Source organism: Lichenostomus cassidix, chromosome 1, assembly GCF_008360975.1.
Source record: "Lichenostomus cassidix isolate B80296 chromosome 1, HeHo_3.0, whole genome shotgun sequence".
NCBI lineage: Eukaryota > Metazoa > Chordata > Aves > Passeriformes > Meliphagidae > Lichenostomus > Lichenostomus cassidix.
In genome coordinates, this window is record NC_139479.1 from 48,325,246 (window position 1) to 48,341,442 (window position 16,197).

Consider the following 16,197-nt stretch of genomic DNA (forward strand, 5'->3'; position numbering starts at 1 on the left):
AGCAGGGTGGTGATACCACACCAGTCTCTAGCCAATTCTTTTTCAAACTTCCGTGAAGAAGGTAAACTTTATGTAACAGTTTTCCATTGTTTCTTGCAAGAGAAGGATCATGAAATAAAATAACGCAGCGCTAAAAACCAACTAAACAAAGTGCACTTTTTTCACAGTGTGCATTTAAGGGCTGGTTCTCACAGCCTCAGCATGTTTTGGATACCAGATGTTAATGGTGGCTGGATTTTGAAGATGCAACACAGAAAGAATCTGAAAACACAAGCATAGTCATGTCTTAACCTAACAGAGCTCAAGGCTGAACAGAACATTCAAATTAAGCACCGGTATGACAAGCATGACTCTGATATTCATATTCATCATGGTGTTTGCAAACTATAAGTTTAGCCATGTTGTGTTTAGCTGTTGGAGATATGATTGGTTTATAGTTTGAAAGGGAGGAAACCGGCAAGGAGTGGTTTTCATCTGTGGAAAGCTACTTACATTTATGAGGACAAGAATACACAGAAACTGGTACAAAAAAAGAATAAGATGTCAAAAGAACCTTTTCTCAAATCACGTTTTCATTTGTCTCATTGAAAATTCATGCAAAAATCATTCAAAGTCTTTTAGTCAGATGCTTAATAAATAAGAAAACTTTAAAAGGAGCACTGACTTCATTCATGCTTTCATTTCTAAGACTCTCATATGTATGACAATCACAAAACACAATACACCCACAAAAAAAGCCCTACCTGTCCAAGGTGGTATCAGATCTGTATCGTCCAAGTACAGCTTTCTGATCTTCCTTTTCGTTTGTACTACTGCTGTAATAAAAAGTTTAGAAATGTCATTTTGGTCACTGATATTATAAAACAAATCATCATTAATAAAACAATATCTATGTCTCAGATTAAGGTATGACACAGGGTTTTAGACCATCCAGGTGTCAACAGATCCAACCCTGCATCTATTGCAGTGATCAATTATTGACACTGGAGTCAGATTTACTGTGAAAATATGTATAGACTAAAATTGAACAAAGCAAGCTCTTGCTATAACAGCATATAGTAAAAGGATACTCAGTTTTCTTTGGTAACATAATTAGAAAGGTGTTCAGATACTCCACTGTACCTGTGTAGGCTATCTTGGGATTTGTATTGGTTAAGCACAGCCCTTCCATAGTTTTCATCAGCACTTCAAGCAAAAGAAAAACAACAGTTAGTAAATTTTGGAGTAAAAAAATAGATTACTTCTTCTGGCAAAAGATTTCTGTCTGCAATCAGATTTCACAGCTGTCCACTACCACTGTAATTGCACCAGCTGCAGAACACTGCAGGAGAAGACTCCAGATATTTTGGAGTCAGAATTATGTCTTCCTACAAGCTGTTCATGGACCAGATAATGACAACATGGTCTCAAGGCATTGTTTTTGTCGTAAAGTAAGGCCTAGTTTACATTAGAGTAAATTTAAATTGATTCTGACTTAAGCTCCTTAAAAGAACTTGCAAAGATTTATAACCTTCTTGCTTGCAAAAAGAAGTCAGATCATAATCTTGCAACCTAAACATGTGAAATGTGGGATTTTTCTCGCAGAGCAGAACTTTTTCAAATACTCAGCACTCAAAAGTCCCTATGACAAACATAGTCAGTGAATATTCAGCAAACTAATACTTCCAAAAGGCAATTAATACCTCATCAAGATAAACAAATGAGTAATTTAATTGAATTCCCCTAATTCTGGTTGATACCATCCATGCAAAAGTAGACACTCCATGAAGAGGTACATGGCATACTGAACCAAATATGGAAGAAATGCATTTTGTGTTTTTCTTACCTTTCTTCCTCAGGCCTCTTCTTTATCCAACTGTTATCTTGCAAAAGGGTCCGTCGTTTATTAATATCATGAGCAGCCTGTTGTCTGCTTTTAATTGCAACAGAGGGACTCTTCTTATCTGCCAATGCAGAGAAACATGTATTGAAATTGAACACGTAGAATAACTTTGGAAACTTAAAGTACTATTACATAGGTTGAAATATATAAAATTTTAATACAGATGGCATTTTCAGTTTAGTGCAGATTGCTTCCTTGAAAAATTTGTGGCTTCAACCTTGAAGGGCCTGTAGAAGCCCAGCTTAACAAACTAAATTCAGTTTCATCCTTAATATGAAACTGCTTCGCCCATTTCTGATGTAAACACATTTCACATATCTGATAAAGGAATTATGACATTTGCATACCACAGTAATCCCAGGAAAGTCAAACTAATGATCCTGTTCCCTGGAGTATTGTCTGTGGCATTTGTATTTACAGATGTGTGACAGGATGCAAATTTTGAATGAAGGCTGATCTTGAGTTGACCACATGGCCCTCCAACTACACCCAGCCCAAAATATGTGGATTTTCATGTTTCTCGAAGAGTCAGACTCCCTCTGAAGCTTTTTCCTTAAAGGCTGAATGAACAGTTTCTTTTCTAGTCAGTTACTTTCTTTTACTGAACTTTAATAAAAGCAATACCTTTAAGATCTATACCTTTACATCAAATTTAACTAAAATTGGTGCATGGTTTCAAAGGCTATTGGGAGAGACAGACAGACATGCACACTGACATGCTGCACAAACACAGAAGTGTCATTTACTTATGGAAACAACCTAAAGTATCTTTGTCCAACAATGCTGATATTTATTATATTGGGGAACTAATGATATGCCATTCACTTGATTTGGGAGAATATAGATTCTTCCCTGTATTAGAAAGTTGATGTTTATCTCCTTTGGTTTTGTTTCATTAGGGTTTTGGCCCTTTTTGCAAGCAAAAATATGCAATGGCTTTTGCCCTGTTTGAGGTGAGAGGAAATCCTGATGTGGTATTTTAACATTGCCTATTAAAATGAAAATCTAAAAGTTCAAACCAAACAGAAATTCCATTTTTTAATTTCAGTATTTGTGCCAAATTTTTCTAGACAAGAAAAGGTGAAAAATTAAATATGCAAAATCTTTGTTAATACAACCAATTTAAAAAAAAATTATTAAAAATACAGAGGATCTTTTGTTTTCCTCTAAAGATCCTCATGGTTTTCTCCATTAATTCCTCATTCTCTGAGCAGTTATGCAAAAGGAGATACCAAATTTCAGGAGATATCACCATCTGATTTTCAGTAATTAGACTGTAAATGTGTGTAGAAAGAATACTCTCCACAGAAAACACATGGAGTCAGTAAATGTCATTTGTCAGTGCTGTGTTTTGGCATTCCACTCTGATTTACAAGAAAAGGTACTTCTTGCTTTTAAGATAAGAATTACACCTGTAGTGATAACATTAAAAATGAAAAATAGCTACTGTGAGTGGAAGACCAATTCATAATAAGACACCAAAACATTTATCTAAAGTTATACCAAGAATGAATTTTTAAATACATTTTTCTTGTAAAAGTAGACACTGATATACAAAGATAAAATTCAGTCTAAAAATGTATGTATAAATCTCTCTGTAATTAAAACAGCGCCTGTTTCAATTCCCTACAGATATTTCCATACTGCCAAGTGAAAGAGAAAGAATGAATGGTTTGGACAGATCACTCATGTTTGCCTAGTTGCAAATGTTCTCTGGTTCAGTGTTGGATTTGGTATCTCTGAGGCTGAGGTGCTAGAGAAGGGCAAATGTTTAAGGAGCCATGGCTGTGATAGCATGGATGTGTGCTTCTGTCTCTGGGCCTTGATGCCCAGGTTTGGCTTTCTTTTTAAGCAGCATAGATCCAGCCATTTGAGAAATTACCAGGGAAATGAAAAATGTTTTTTGTAAGAATGAGCTGACAATCACGGTAGATTAACAAAAACTAATCTATTCTCTCCGTATGACTTCTGCATCAGCCTGTTCACTGCCTATTAAGCTAGTTTTTCTTTTAAAAATATTTATTAAATCTGACTTTAAAGACGTAAAAAAAATGAAGGCATCCCAGGCTTGGCTGAATATCTCCGTGGTTCATTAGAATATCTATTAAAATAAACACTTCTTGCAAACTGAAACTAAACCTTCACTGTTGTAACGTGTGTCCTTCCTGTCCCTGACCCCGCCCCCCTGACCCCTTCTGACTGGATGTGAGTCAGGACCGCCCCCCATCCCTAGAGATAAAAACCCCAGCCACATCCGGAACGGGCCTCTTTGGTTCTGGACTCATATGGAACCTGTACCCTCCCTCGCCTTCCCTTCCCCCTCCTCAGTCTCCCCATTCCTCCCCTGTTTTCCTCAATAAAAACACCATGGAGACCAGGAACCAAACAGCTGCCTTTCTAAACCTGCAACGCTTCTACAAGGACCGTGTCTGACCAGCCCCACAGCTCGTGGCCATGGAATGACCATCCTGCGTGTTCCGGTTCTGGGGCAGCCCTCCCCCCGCAGCAGGGGAGAGCTGCCTTCAGGTTCTGCACTGCTGCAAATGGTGGAGAATGCGGGCAGCGGTAAGAACTTGCCTAGACACGCCGGGGAGCAGCGGAGCCCGCGGGAGCTGGGGGGCGGCGGGAGCCGGCGGCGCTCGGGGAACGGCGGGGCCAGCGGTGCGGCCGCGCCGGGCCGGGGCGAGCTGGCCGCCGGCCCGCGCCTCCCCGCCGGCCCGCGCGGGGCTGCGGCGGAGCGGCGAACGCACGGCAGGGAGCCGCCGACGCGGCGGGACGCTGCCTGCGCTGCAGACGGAGACCACCCTGGCCGCGTGGCCCGCACATGGGCGCCGCCATCTTGTGAGCCGCCATTTTGTGTCGCGGGCGCCCCTCCCCGGCGAGACCAACTCTGCACAGCCAAACACCATCTCTGCTGTGCAGCACACGCGGTGGCCGCGAGCTGTGAGACTCTCTAAAGACACAGGCGAGTCCCAAGAAGAGGACCCTGAAGGGACTTGTAGAAAGCTTGTGAAGTCTGTATTGAGTTGCTGAGGATAAAACAGTGACGAAGAGGGCTGCAAGGGACCGGAAAGCGGTGACCAGTCTTGTCAGTCGGCAAAAGTCTACCCAAGAGTAAGAGAGGCTCTGGGGGTGAGCCGATAGCGCCTACAGTGCCTATTCAGGGAAATTTTCCGACCCTGGACCTCTGCTAAAGGTGTAGTTTGCAGCAGAGGAGGAGTGAATGTTTGTATGAATGTGATTTGGAGGCACCCCCCAAGGGAGGGGGTGGGAAACGTGTGAATGGCTAAAGGCACCCCCCAGGGGAGGGGGTGCAGAGGTATGAATGGTTGAGTCATAGAACACGGCAGGGTGTAGGGCTCTGTTTTAAAACCCAGCTCATTCTTTTTTATTTTAACCTTAGACAGATTAACAAGTGTTGCATTTTGAGCATTGGGCTAGAGAGGGCTTCCGGAAAAGGCCCTCTCTGCCCAATCCTCAAAAAAGAAAGGTATTTTCTTTAGTTAAAACCCTTTTTCGAGTTACAGTATGTTTTGTTTACCCCTATTAATACCTTTCCTCCTTCCCATGTCCCTTCTTCCCTCCCATTCTGATAAGGAGGTAACTAACAAGGCTGCATCCCGTCAAAAAAGACGCTGAGTTGCTACTGATTCTCTCAGGCGCCTTGCCAGTTCCCCCCTTGTACCATCACCCTTAAAAAATCACTCCTCACCCCCTTTTTTCCTACCCTCTTCTTCCCCAAATAGCCCCTCTACCATGCTCTCTAAAAATTTGCTTTTCCCAAAATCCCTGTGTCATTCTGGCTGTGTGTAAGCTCTGCCCCTCTCCCTGCACGTCCAAGCTGGGGGGGGCACTGCAGACAGCACAGCCCCGTCGCTCAGCAGAGCAGCAAGATATACCTGATCTCAGCCAAGCAGCTTCAACTCCAGCCCTACTGAAGAAATTTCTACCAGCTCCAAAAGACTCTGAACTAGAAAATTTTTTTTCCTTTTGTATAAGAGAAAAAGTGGATTTGTTGTAACGTGTGTCCTTCCTGTCCCTGACCCCGCCCCCCTGACCCCTTCTGACTGGATGTGAGTCAGGACCGCCCCCCATCCCTAGAGATAAAAACCCCAGCCAGATCCGGAACGGGCCTCTTTGGTTCTGGACTCATATGGAACCTGTACCCTCCCTCGCCTTCCCTTCCCCCTCCTCAGTCTCCCCATTCCTCCCCTGTTTTCCTCAATAAAAACACCATGGAGACCAGGAACCAAACAGCTGCCTTTCTAAACCTGCAACGCTTCTACAAGGACCGTGTCTGACCAGCCCCACAGCTCGTGGCCATGGAATGACCATCCTGCGTGTTCCGGTTCTAGGGCAGCCCTCCCCCGCAGCAGGGGGGGCTGCCCTCAGGTTTTGCACTGCTGCACTTCACCACTTTAAACAATAATTTTGTTTCACAGTCACTGACAAGAATGGTGATAGTATTAATTAGTAAACGACTGTATAAAGTGCATTTACTCTAAAAATGTGTACCATTCCTCATTTCTCATAAATATTTAAGTATTTTTAATTTGGTACAATGATTTGCATTGGGGAAAAAAAGTTAATTTTTCAGAAGTAGGAAAAATATGAGCTCAAGTTTATGCATGCCAGAGAAAAAACTTCACTACAGCAAGGATAGCTGATGGCAGCTAAAGGGTTGGATATGATGCCAGCATTCTTCTTATCCTCATAGTTTTAGCCAAAGATGCTTTCAACTGTCTGTAATACATTTTAATCTCTGCTCTACTATCAGCCATAACCTCCTCCGAATCTTGAAGAAAATTTCTTCAATAGCATGAACATCACATAAGCATTTGTGTATAATCAAGAAGTACTTCATATATATCCAACTATTAAAGTTAACTGTACATGTGCCATATTGGCTTTTATACCAACACTACTTTAGGATAATTGATATCACCTACCGAAAAATCACTTGGATTTCTCAGAAGTCATGGCTTTTTAAATTGCTAAGTGCAAAGAAGGTTTTATGAAACCTCATATAAAGGTGGTAGGCAAGGAAAATGTATTGTTTTCTTGTCAATAAACATTGCAAGCAACCTGCTAATGCCTGAGGCCCCAGGCTTGCTGAAGAGTACTCATTTCTGGCCTAATGAATATTCTCCCAAGCTTTAGCTAAAAAACATTAACATAGATCTGATACAACAGATTAGGTTACATGAGCACAGGTAGATGGAGCTCATCCCTGTCTTAATTTGACAATAAAAATTTCGGTCCTCAACACAGTAGAGCCAAGCAGCTCCCTGCTGTGGCTACACCAATTTTAGTGCACTTAAGCCTGGCACATCCTGCCTGAAACAAGTCCTCATGCATCTCAAAACCTTTGAGTCTATAGAAATATTTTTGAGGTTCAGGGGAGTAGAAAATTTCATCATGTTTCTAGTTTGCCTCTGGTCATTGTTCTGCATAGAAAGCAAACTCCAGCCCTCTTCAAGTTTTATCCCTCCAGAGGAGCAAACAATGTCATTAGACAATGATTAAACAGCTTTTCTTTCCCCTTCCAGCCTTCTAATTTTCCTCAATTTCTCCTCATTTTCCCTGTGGAAGTCAAAGTGACACTGCAGACCCAGTGGATCTCCCCAGCACCCTTGCAGCCTCCTTGCTCCTGTGGGTTTTCCACGCCAACCACACCACCTTGCCCCACGCCGCCTGGCTCTGCTGCTCCACCCCGCCACTGCCCACTGGGAGGTTCTGCCCTGAATCCCTGCAGCCACAGCACAACACCAATGGTTTGGCATCTGAAGCAGGTCACAGGGGCCCAAATCCCCCTCGTGTCACTGCCCCCAGGGAGCTGCAGCAGGGCGCGGTGAGGCCTGGGCAGCAGGGAGGCCTTGCCTCAGCATCCCAGTGCTCCGGGAGAGGAACATGGAGGAGACTCGGTATTACCGCTTGGATTAGGAGACTGCTTCCGTATGCTGAAAGCTGACATTTGTTCCGTGGGATGTTGTCCTTCTGCAGGAATCTAAAAGAAAACACGACAGAAAAAGGAAGTGAGAGCTGACAGGGAGATCAGGAATCAGCCCCTAAAACAGTTCAAGTTTGCTGCCCACTTTGATCACCTCCTTGCACAAGTTTAGTCTAACAGGTGGAATGGTTTAGGGCTGGCTGTCCCTCCTCAGAGTGAATCTGGGGCTTTTCCCTGCCTGGTGACAGCAACGTGCATTCCTGCCCTGCCCTTCTGCCTGTCACGCTGCCCCTTCCTTTTTGGAAGCTCCTTTCCTGAGAATGGTGTGGTGAAAGCCTTCAGTGGGCCAGATGGAATATTGAAGAATGGGCTGAGGTGATAAGCTTGATGGGAAGCTGGGATCAGTCCCTGGAGGAGCTCCTGGAGCACAGGTGAGCTCAGCCAGCCCTGCTGACAGGTCTCTCACATTCAGTGGCCAGCAGCTCATGCAGGACAGAAGCAGTTCTGCTGCTCTGCAACTGTTTTCCAGTCACCGACTTCTTCCCTTACCCCAAATCAGGTTAAAAGCCTCCAACACTAATGATTTAAAAAAATAAATTATTATTTGGGAGTGGAGCCACTCAAAAGATTTACGTTTTGCTTTGTAACTGGATTGTGAATACCAGCTTTCCTAGAGAAAGCATCAAGCAGAACATAATGACATTTTGATGACAGAAAATTCTCCCTTAAGTTAAAAAAGCCCCAAATGCTAACTTTGACCTAAGAGTTTGGCCAAAACTGACCCTCTTTAGTAAATGGATTCCTTTTTGTACAGCAGCATTTTCCAAGGAAACAATGTAGTGCTGGAATGCTCTCAACCAGCTCTACTGTCAGGCTGCTGAAATTTACAGAAGCACCAGAAAACAGTTTCTATGACAGAAGCAGGCCTTAAAAATCAGAAACATTCCTGGTTCTCTGGATGACACAGTTATCATTTTTTTCCTTTCACAGAAGTAAAGTGTATTGCTCACACACCTAAAATAGAGTGGATTGACACTGGAGCCTGTGGCTCTTTCTTTACTGATGGAAGGTGAAGAAGATTTTGGATTCTGGCAAAAGCTTAAGAATAGTGCTTATACTGACAATAAAACATTGTGGATGCCACAATGGATTGCACTAAGAGCAGATTTTTCTTTTCTATGCTTTTACTGCCAGACAATTACAAAAAAATAGCTTATAATTAAAAATAAAAAAACCCAAACAAAAACAATCCCAATTCCCCCCCAAAAACAAACCAAAACAAACCTCCCAGAAAATATCCCAACACAAGCAAACAAACAAAAAGAAGCAGTAACCCAAAATCTGGATGTAAACAACTACAGATCTTTTCAGAAAGTAAAGACATAAATACAAAACTAATACTGGTGTCCAAAAGTCTGAATGTATCTTAACCCATTGTGAAATTCCAAATATTTATTAGAGTTTTAAATTCTGGCATTTTGAAAAGCTCCTACCACATTCCTTTTTTTTAACCTTAGTTGTTGGTGTCAAACAGGCATTGGCACAGTGTGTGCAGCAAACATGTGACTGCTGGATCTGGTTCCCACACAATAAAAATATGCTCGGGGCTATGGTGAGCCTTATTTATTTTGCAATAGGTTATAAAATACCTTTTAAAAATACTTATATAAGGTTTTAGGCATATATGCACTGAATTTCCTAGAAATTGTTGAGGTAGGTTATCAAGCACTCAGGTTTTTTAGATAGTTACCACTCTCACTATCAATTTTCCTGAACTGTCCCAAGATGATAGAGAAGTCTCTGATTTACTTTTCCAGCTTAGGTACAGCTGGACATCTGATGCAGGCAGTCCCAGGATAATAGAAAGTTTGATATTTCAGTATATTTTACAAGCAATGAGAACTGACATTTAATCTCAAGAAGAAGTAGTAGTTTGCATAGAAACATTTTGGATTTCTTTTCTATTAAGTACTTTTAAAGCCATTTGCTAAGGAAAATGAATCATAAAACTTTGAAAAGGGAGACTTCTTTTGTGAAAATAAACCAAATGAAAAGTGACTATGAAGAGGTTTGCAACTCCTGCTTGTATCCATGAGAGAGTCCAGCAAGTGTGTTTCTTTCATCCTCCATCATTTAATTAAAATTTTGTTTTATCTCTTGTCCTATATTTATTTTTTAATGTTTTTAGGGCAAAACATTACTTCTGTTTCACATGTGTACAGCATCCAGAATAAACTGCTGCAGTCTCCCAACCCAAAAGTAGTATGCATAAATGAATATAAGAAACAGGCACACTCCCTTTTACAGTCAGCACTGAAAATGTGCCAGGTATTCTAAAATGTTAAACCCAGGCATTTTAGTCCTACAGAATACTGCCATTTTGTCCTCAAGGCTTGGTTCTTACCTCTGAGCTTTCAAGTTGTATATCAAAGATTAATTCATTAAAATTTAAAACATGTATTTAAAAAAAAATCTTACTTTAATCTGTAGCACAGGCAATCAAGAATCATCAGAGTAAGATTTAAATTTTAGGATCTTAGAAATGAAAAGAATCTTGCATAAGGAGGCAGAACACAGCTCATCAAAGCATTCACTATTTTAAACCAAGTGTGTGTGTGTATATCTGTATTTGAAAAGGGGAGTTGACAAGAGACTATGAGGATCACATTAGTTTAAAAAATATCAGCTCATAAAGATCTGGAACTGTCACATTATTCACACAGGTCAGTGAATAACTCACCTTCAGACCATAGGGAGATAAAAAAATGTTTTTAACTTTGTAAATGAGATTGTGAGAAAGCAGAGTTATAGCTTTCTATACTATGCTATAGTACTAAATTATGTTCAGACGTTCTTAATAAGATCTCAACCACTGAAGCTAAACAACTTAGCTGGAATGCAAAACAAAAACAAACAGGAATGCAGCTCCAGTGTAATTTGAATTTAAAAACAGCGTCAGGAAACTCTAAACGAAATTTAAAACTGCCCTGGCCAGTCCAGTGAGCAGCTCCCAAATAGTTTTAAGACATGTCAGTCCTAGATTCAGACCCTCTACCCTTCTGGGGGAAATCCAAACACAATCTGAAAGAAATTCAAACATGACTTCAGGGAAAGTCAAAAGTCCATCTAACCTGGCATGAAATTACTCCAAAAGCTGCACAAGTCTCCAAGACTATTTTCATCACAAATACTCATATTTACACTTCTACATCTACTTTTCTTCTTCTGCAATGACTGATCAACAGAATTCCCCAGGCCTGCCTTAAATTCTGAAAGCCAGACCTTCTAGTTTTCAAATCATCTGAACACACCCATTCCTCCGTCACAGAGTCCTTTTGCCTTCCTTCTGCTCTTGGCTGTACCTGTTTATGTGATTAGGCTTCACACATATGCATTGCTGTATTTAAAAAAATATATAATAATAGAAGCATTTCCTGTAAGATTCATGTTTTCCACATCAGACTGCACTAGTTGCAACCAAAAAACATCTTTGTTCTTTGGTTTCTAGCTATGACAGTGATTAAGACCTTATTTATAAGTAGTCAGTTGGCATGTGTTTTACTTCTAATAAAAAATATTAATTTCCACAGCTTAGAGGCAAAAGGCACTGCATTATCATCACACCATATAATAAGGAATTGAACATATAGTAAATGTTGAAGAAGTGTTGGGAGAGATGCACCTTCTTCTATTAAAAGTCAAAATGTTTGATTTTATGCTGAGGTTTTTCATATAAAACACTGCCAAATGCAAATGCCTGAAATGTCAATTTTCCCACTATTACTAACAAACTGGGTGATACAAAACATTGTAGCTGAACAACTAGTTTGAAAAAAGAAATGTTTCTGAATTTTCCTATCATCCAACTTCTTGTGCTGCATTGCTAAACCAGCCTGAATTGTAGAGAAGTTGCTGAGGTTGCCATGTCCACATGAAACACCAGCTGGAACAAATGGGTTCCTTATATGGCTCTACACAACCACAGCTTGCTGACTACTGCTTGCTACATGTCCTTCAAGTTCCAGCTTTTGGAAAGCATCTAATATTTGCCCTATGACAAAGAAAATAGGCCTATACTTTGTTCTTTCTTTATTCCGCATATGAAGCTTACCACCAAAATTCCATCTTCTCAAAAAACTATTCTGCTCTGAAGTAAGCTGAACAATCACTATGAGCTCAAAATGTCAGAATTATTGCACTAGAACTGAAGACTTACTTCAGCTCAACTTTTTGTTTTGCTTTCTTTTCCCTTGTAACTCATACTATTACATCATTTCTGTTCAATACAGTAAATGTGAGCAAGCAGCTGATTAAAGTAATTATGACTTGATACAAAATAAAAATTTCCAAGCCCTAAAACTAAGGCACTGGGGACACACATCATTGCAGCTGTTTTTCTAGATGAGCACCCATAAGTGTGTGAAGTAAAGTCTTTCTGGTTTGGAAGTCAATACCAATTTTGCTGTTGTCCATATCCATCCTTTCTCCCCTCAGATAACAATACCACTGTGACTGGGCTGTCAGATCTGCCTACCTATACTTACACTCAAATAAGAATTTCTTGATTGTAGATAAAGGCTGTTTTGAAAATCACCATCACAGCCAGAGCCATTCAAGGCTGTACAATCCTTCACACATCCAAACTTGTTATTACAGACAAGAATATGAGCTCTTCAAATATTCGTAAAGGCCCTTTCTGTCAGGTCCAGATCTATGTGTATAACTGATACTCTACTTTCTTCCCTACACAATTACCACCAGTATCATCATTCTATTTGTTTGGGAATTAGTCTTTTTGTCCTTTTGCTGATAACTACATTTAAAAATTACTACATTTATTTTACACACATTAAAGAATCACAAAAATGTGTTCCTAGACAAATTTTTTTTAAGAGTTACATATCAGAGCAATAGCTATGTAACACATTTGCGAACTTCTGGAAATAATACATTGTGTTTAAATGAATATTTTACTCTACTGTTTTGTCCACAGAACTAATAACACAGAAAATACCTCACACAGAAAATAGAAATAACACGTGTATGTGTGTAACAGAGAAAACAGTCAAGGCAGGACTAGAGAACATGTGAATGTATGACAGCAATCATTCATCTATTTGTAGCTGAAAGAGCTCTCAAAACTGGTTTTTCAAGATGTGGGCGGAGGAGATTCTGTTTTGAAAGAAGCTTTGGAACTGTCACTAATGTAAAATCAGCTAAGTCACAATCCAAATTTGTATGTGTTTTCAAATTAGAAACACATGTTCAATGTGTTTTTAAATGTAGTTGTCGTATTTTTTTAATAGAGTGTAGAAAAGGGGGTGATAATTTAAATTTTCTTTTTTCAGCTCTGTTATTCAATTTACTTGATTTTTGATGAAGAACCCTTTGTGTTTATGCATGGGCTCAGGTCATTGTATAGGTAAGTCCTTGTAATAAAGTAGAATGGCTATTTTTGCAAAGGTGAAAATGAAAATTAATTGTTGTTAATTCTTTTTTTCAAAATAATTGAGAAAATTTAAGAAAATTAGAAAAGAGTAAATACTCAATAATTTTTGATTAAAATGCCAAGAAAATAAACAAAGAATAAAACAAACCAAAGCACAAAAACTACGTTTAAACAGCCATTCATGAAAAGTGGTCTGAACTGTGAGTTTATCATCAGAGAATTATCACTAGAATAAAATACAATCAGCAATATAATATAAATAATGAATTAATTAGGATGGTATAGCCAAAAGAAGTCAGAAAGGTCCAGGGAACCTGAACACCTAAACTGTAAAACTTTCAGAGCTCCATTTTCATAGTCACGTTCTCCATACCTCTTGAAAATCAGATACTTTGAAGCGGCATTCTAAACTGGACATTAAGAAATCACAAAACATCTGAAAATGTAGGAGTTTCCCTACATGATATATAAAACCAGAACAGTAAACATCCTTACCTAGGTATAGCAGAAGTTAGTGTCCTAGAGTGGCTCAGTGTGGTTAGTCTACCTGGAAGGGAGGAACAATCAAAGCAGACAGAGAGCTGAAGTGTTCTTCCCCATCCAGCTGTCTGAAAAGTCAAGAGATTTCTTCTTCAGAGGCTGAGTCACTTAAGGAGGAGGTAGGAGGTGTGGAAAAGGGTGGCACCTTGTAGAAATACCAGATCAATTAAGAGTACAGGTGAGTTGTTATTTTTCTGTGCTTGCTGTTCTTTTCAAGTGCAGTGGGGTTGGGTTTCACAAAGTGAACTGCCTGCACAGACCTTGGAACAGAAAACCAAGCAATTACCATTTGGAAAAATATACTACAATCATTTAGATTTTCCACAGACATATACGTTGCAGAGCTAGAGGGTTGCCTCTCAGCTACAGAGTTGCAGGTATTTACGTGGAGGAACATGAAGTAACACCATATTTCACCAAAGAAAAGTTCTGCAGAAGTGTTACGTGGGGAACACACACTGGGATCTGATCTGTATTAAGTATTTGCACAGTTTGAGTATGTGGGCAGAGGCAAAAGATCCGGGGGGAAATCCCTCCCACATGAGATCTTGTTGCAAGTCTCTCTTATCTCTGCTTATTTGCATTCTCCTTCAGTACAGCCAAGAATAAACAAAGGAGGGAAGAGCTTGTCTTCATGTCTTTTTCTTTCTTTAAAATGGTTCCAGATAAGTTTTTCTATAGGCTAAGAACTGCCTTACTATTAGTAAACACTATGGAATCAGTACTTTTTTTATAGGAACACTGTATAAAGCTCCATCCGTCTCTTTAAGGTACAGAAGCTGCTTTTAATGTATCTTACACAAGAACACCCTTAATTTTTATTTGGGGAACTTTTGTGATGAATTATGTGAGAGGACATTTAAGAAGATGCTGGGCAACCTTTAGTCCTATTGATTTTTATGAAAATTGATAATTTCTTTGAACATAAAGCAAACTGATGTAACTTAGTAATAATCCGTATTTTTGTCAATAGTTACCTTTTCATAAGCTCGGTACTTAGTAGCATGAAGCTATTGTCTAAACATTGGTTCTATCTGATATAATACAGCTGATGAAGCAGAGCAGCAGCCAAGAAAACACCACATATAAACTCTTAACTACCACAAATCACAGAATTAATGAATACAAGCATGCAAACATTTCTGAGTTTTGCACATCTCAAATTCTGTATCTCTGAAAGCGAAAAATACTTATAGAAGTCCTGGAATTGTGAGGTTCTATCTGTTTAACATTTTACAGTCAAGAAGAAACTTTTGTGAATATATCTCTTTACAGACATGTTGAGATTTTAGTTGCCTCCCGTATGAAACAGGTGTCTTTCCTCATAAGAAATGAGGAAATAGCATTAAATGGGAATTAGCTTTAAAAAATCTACATACACTTTAATTTGAAATGGACATCTAGCTCTGATTTATAATAACACCTGAGAATAGGAATATCTTTTTTTTGAAACTTTTTTTTCAAAATTCAGGTACTACACAATATGAATTTGTTATCATTTTGCATTCAACCAGACAAGTTCCACTTGTAAATCAGAGATATGCTTAACCTGTCTCACAGCACTGCCTTCTTTTTCCAAAGTGTTTGAGAAACACAAATAGAGATGCAAACAATACAGTCTGGAGAAATTAAATTGATATTTTCCTGTACTTATGGCCTTTGAACAGAGAGAGTTCTGTTCAGATGGGGCAGAGCAGGCCAGTTCTTCTACCCAAAATAAGCCCAAGGCTTATTCTAAGGCAGTCCTTGCTAGGTCTTTGGTGTCTGGTGTTACAGAACAGATGGTCTATAGGAAAATGCATCCGTATGGAATTCCAACAGTGGTACAGACCTCAGCCTAGGAATAAAGCAGGCCAGCTGTCTTTTAGTGGCTGGTCTGTGACAACCAGTATATTCATTGGATGGTGAATTTGTGGTGTTAGCTATGCTCATTACTTAATATTTCAAAGCTGGAAAGAAAAGATTTCAACTTTTTTTAGACTTAAGCAAATCTAACTTACTGCTAAACATTCTGTCTCTTTTTCTGTATTGTAACCACACGCAAGCATTGTTCCTAGTGAATAAAGAATATGTGAGGCAGTGCTATGTATCAGGAATTGAACAGTTTCAGCATAACCATACTGTGAAAATGATCCATAACTATTTTCCATGAACAAACTTCCCATATTCTGAAGAAATTCAGCTTTCAGCAACTCAGAGGAACTCAAACTTTGTCTCTGTATTTCAGTATAACAAATAACACTCACAAATCAAGCCATGCCCAGAGTGTCTGAACTGCTCTGCAGTCAGGTTTCAGTTTTCTTTTAATTCTCTAGTATGTCTGTATTTAATTCTCTAGTATGTCTGTATTTAATTGAAGGAAGGACAGAAGTGTAA

The 16,197-nt window shown here is 39.6% G+C and overlaps 1 protein-coding gene across 6 annotated transcripts in view; it reads right to left on the bottom strand.

Annotated features, from left to right (window-relative positions):
• The window catches only part of SCEL (sciellin), a 69,237-nt gene that overhangs the window by 34,262 nt on the left and 18,778 nt on the right, over positions 1 to 16,197 (bottom strand). For 4 of the 6 annotated variants that reach the window (XM_085058103.1, XM_085058093.1, XM_085058060.1 and 1 more), the window contains 5 exons: positions 13,777 to 13,889; positions 7,814 to 7,889; positions 1,826 to 1,943; positions 1,123 to 1,185; positions 744 to 815 (listed from right to left, as the gene is read on the bottom strand). In XM_085058103.1, the coding sequence (XP_084914229.1) occupies positions 744 to 815; positions 1,123 to 1,185; positions 1,826 to 1,943; positions 7,814 to 7,856 (296 nt within the window). In that variant the 5' untranslated portion in view covers positions 7,857 to 7,889; positions 13,777 to 13,889. The remainder of the gene's footprint in view (positions 1 to 743; positions 816 to 1,122; positions 1,186 to 1,825; positions 1,944 to 7,813; positions 7,890 to 13,776; positions 13,890 to 16,197) is intronic. The other 2 variants (XM_085058084.1, XM_085058077.1) reach the window with 2 other exon arrangements.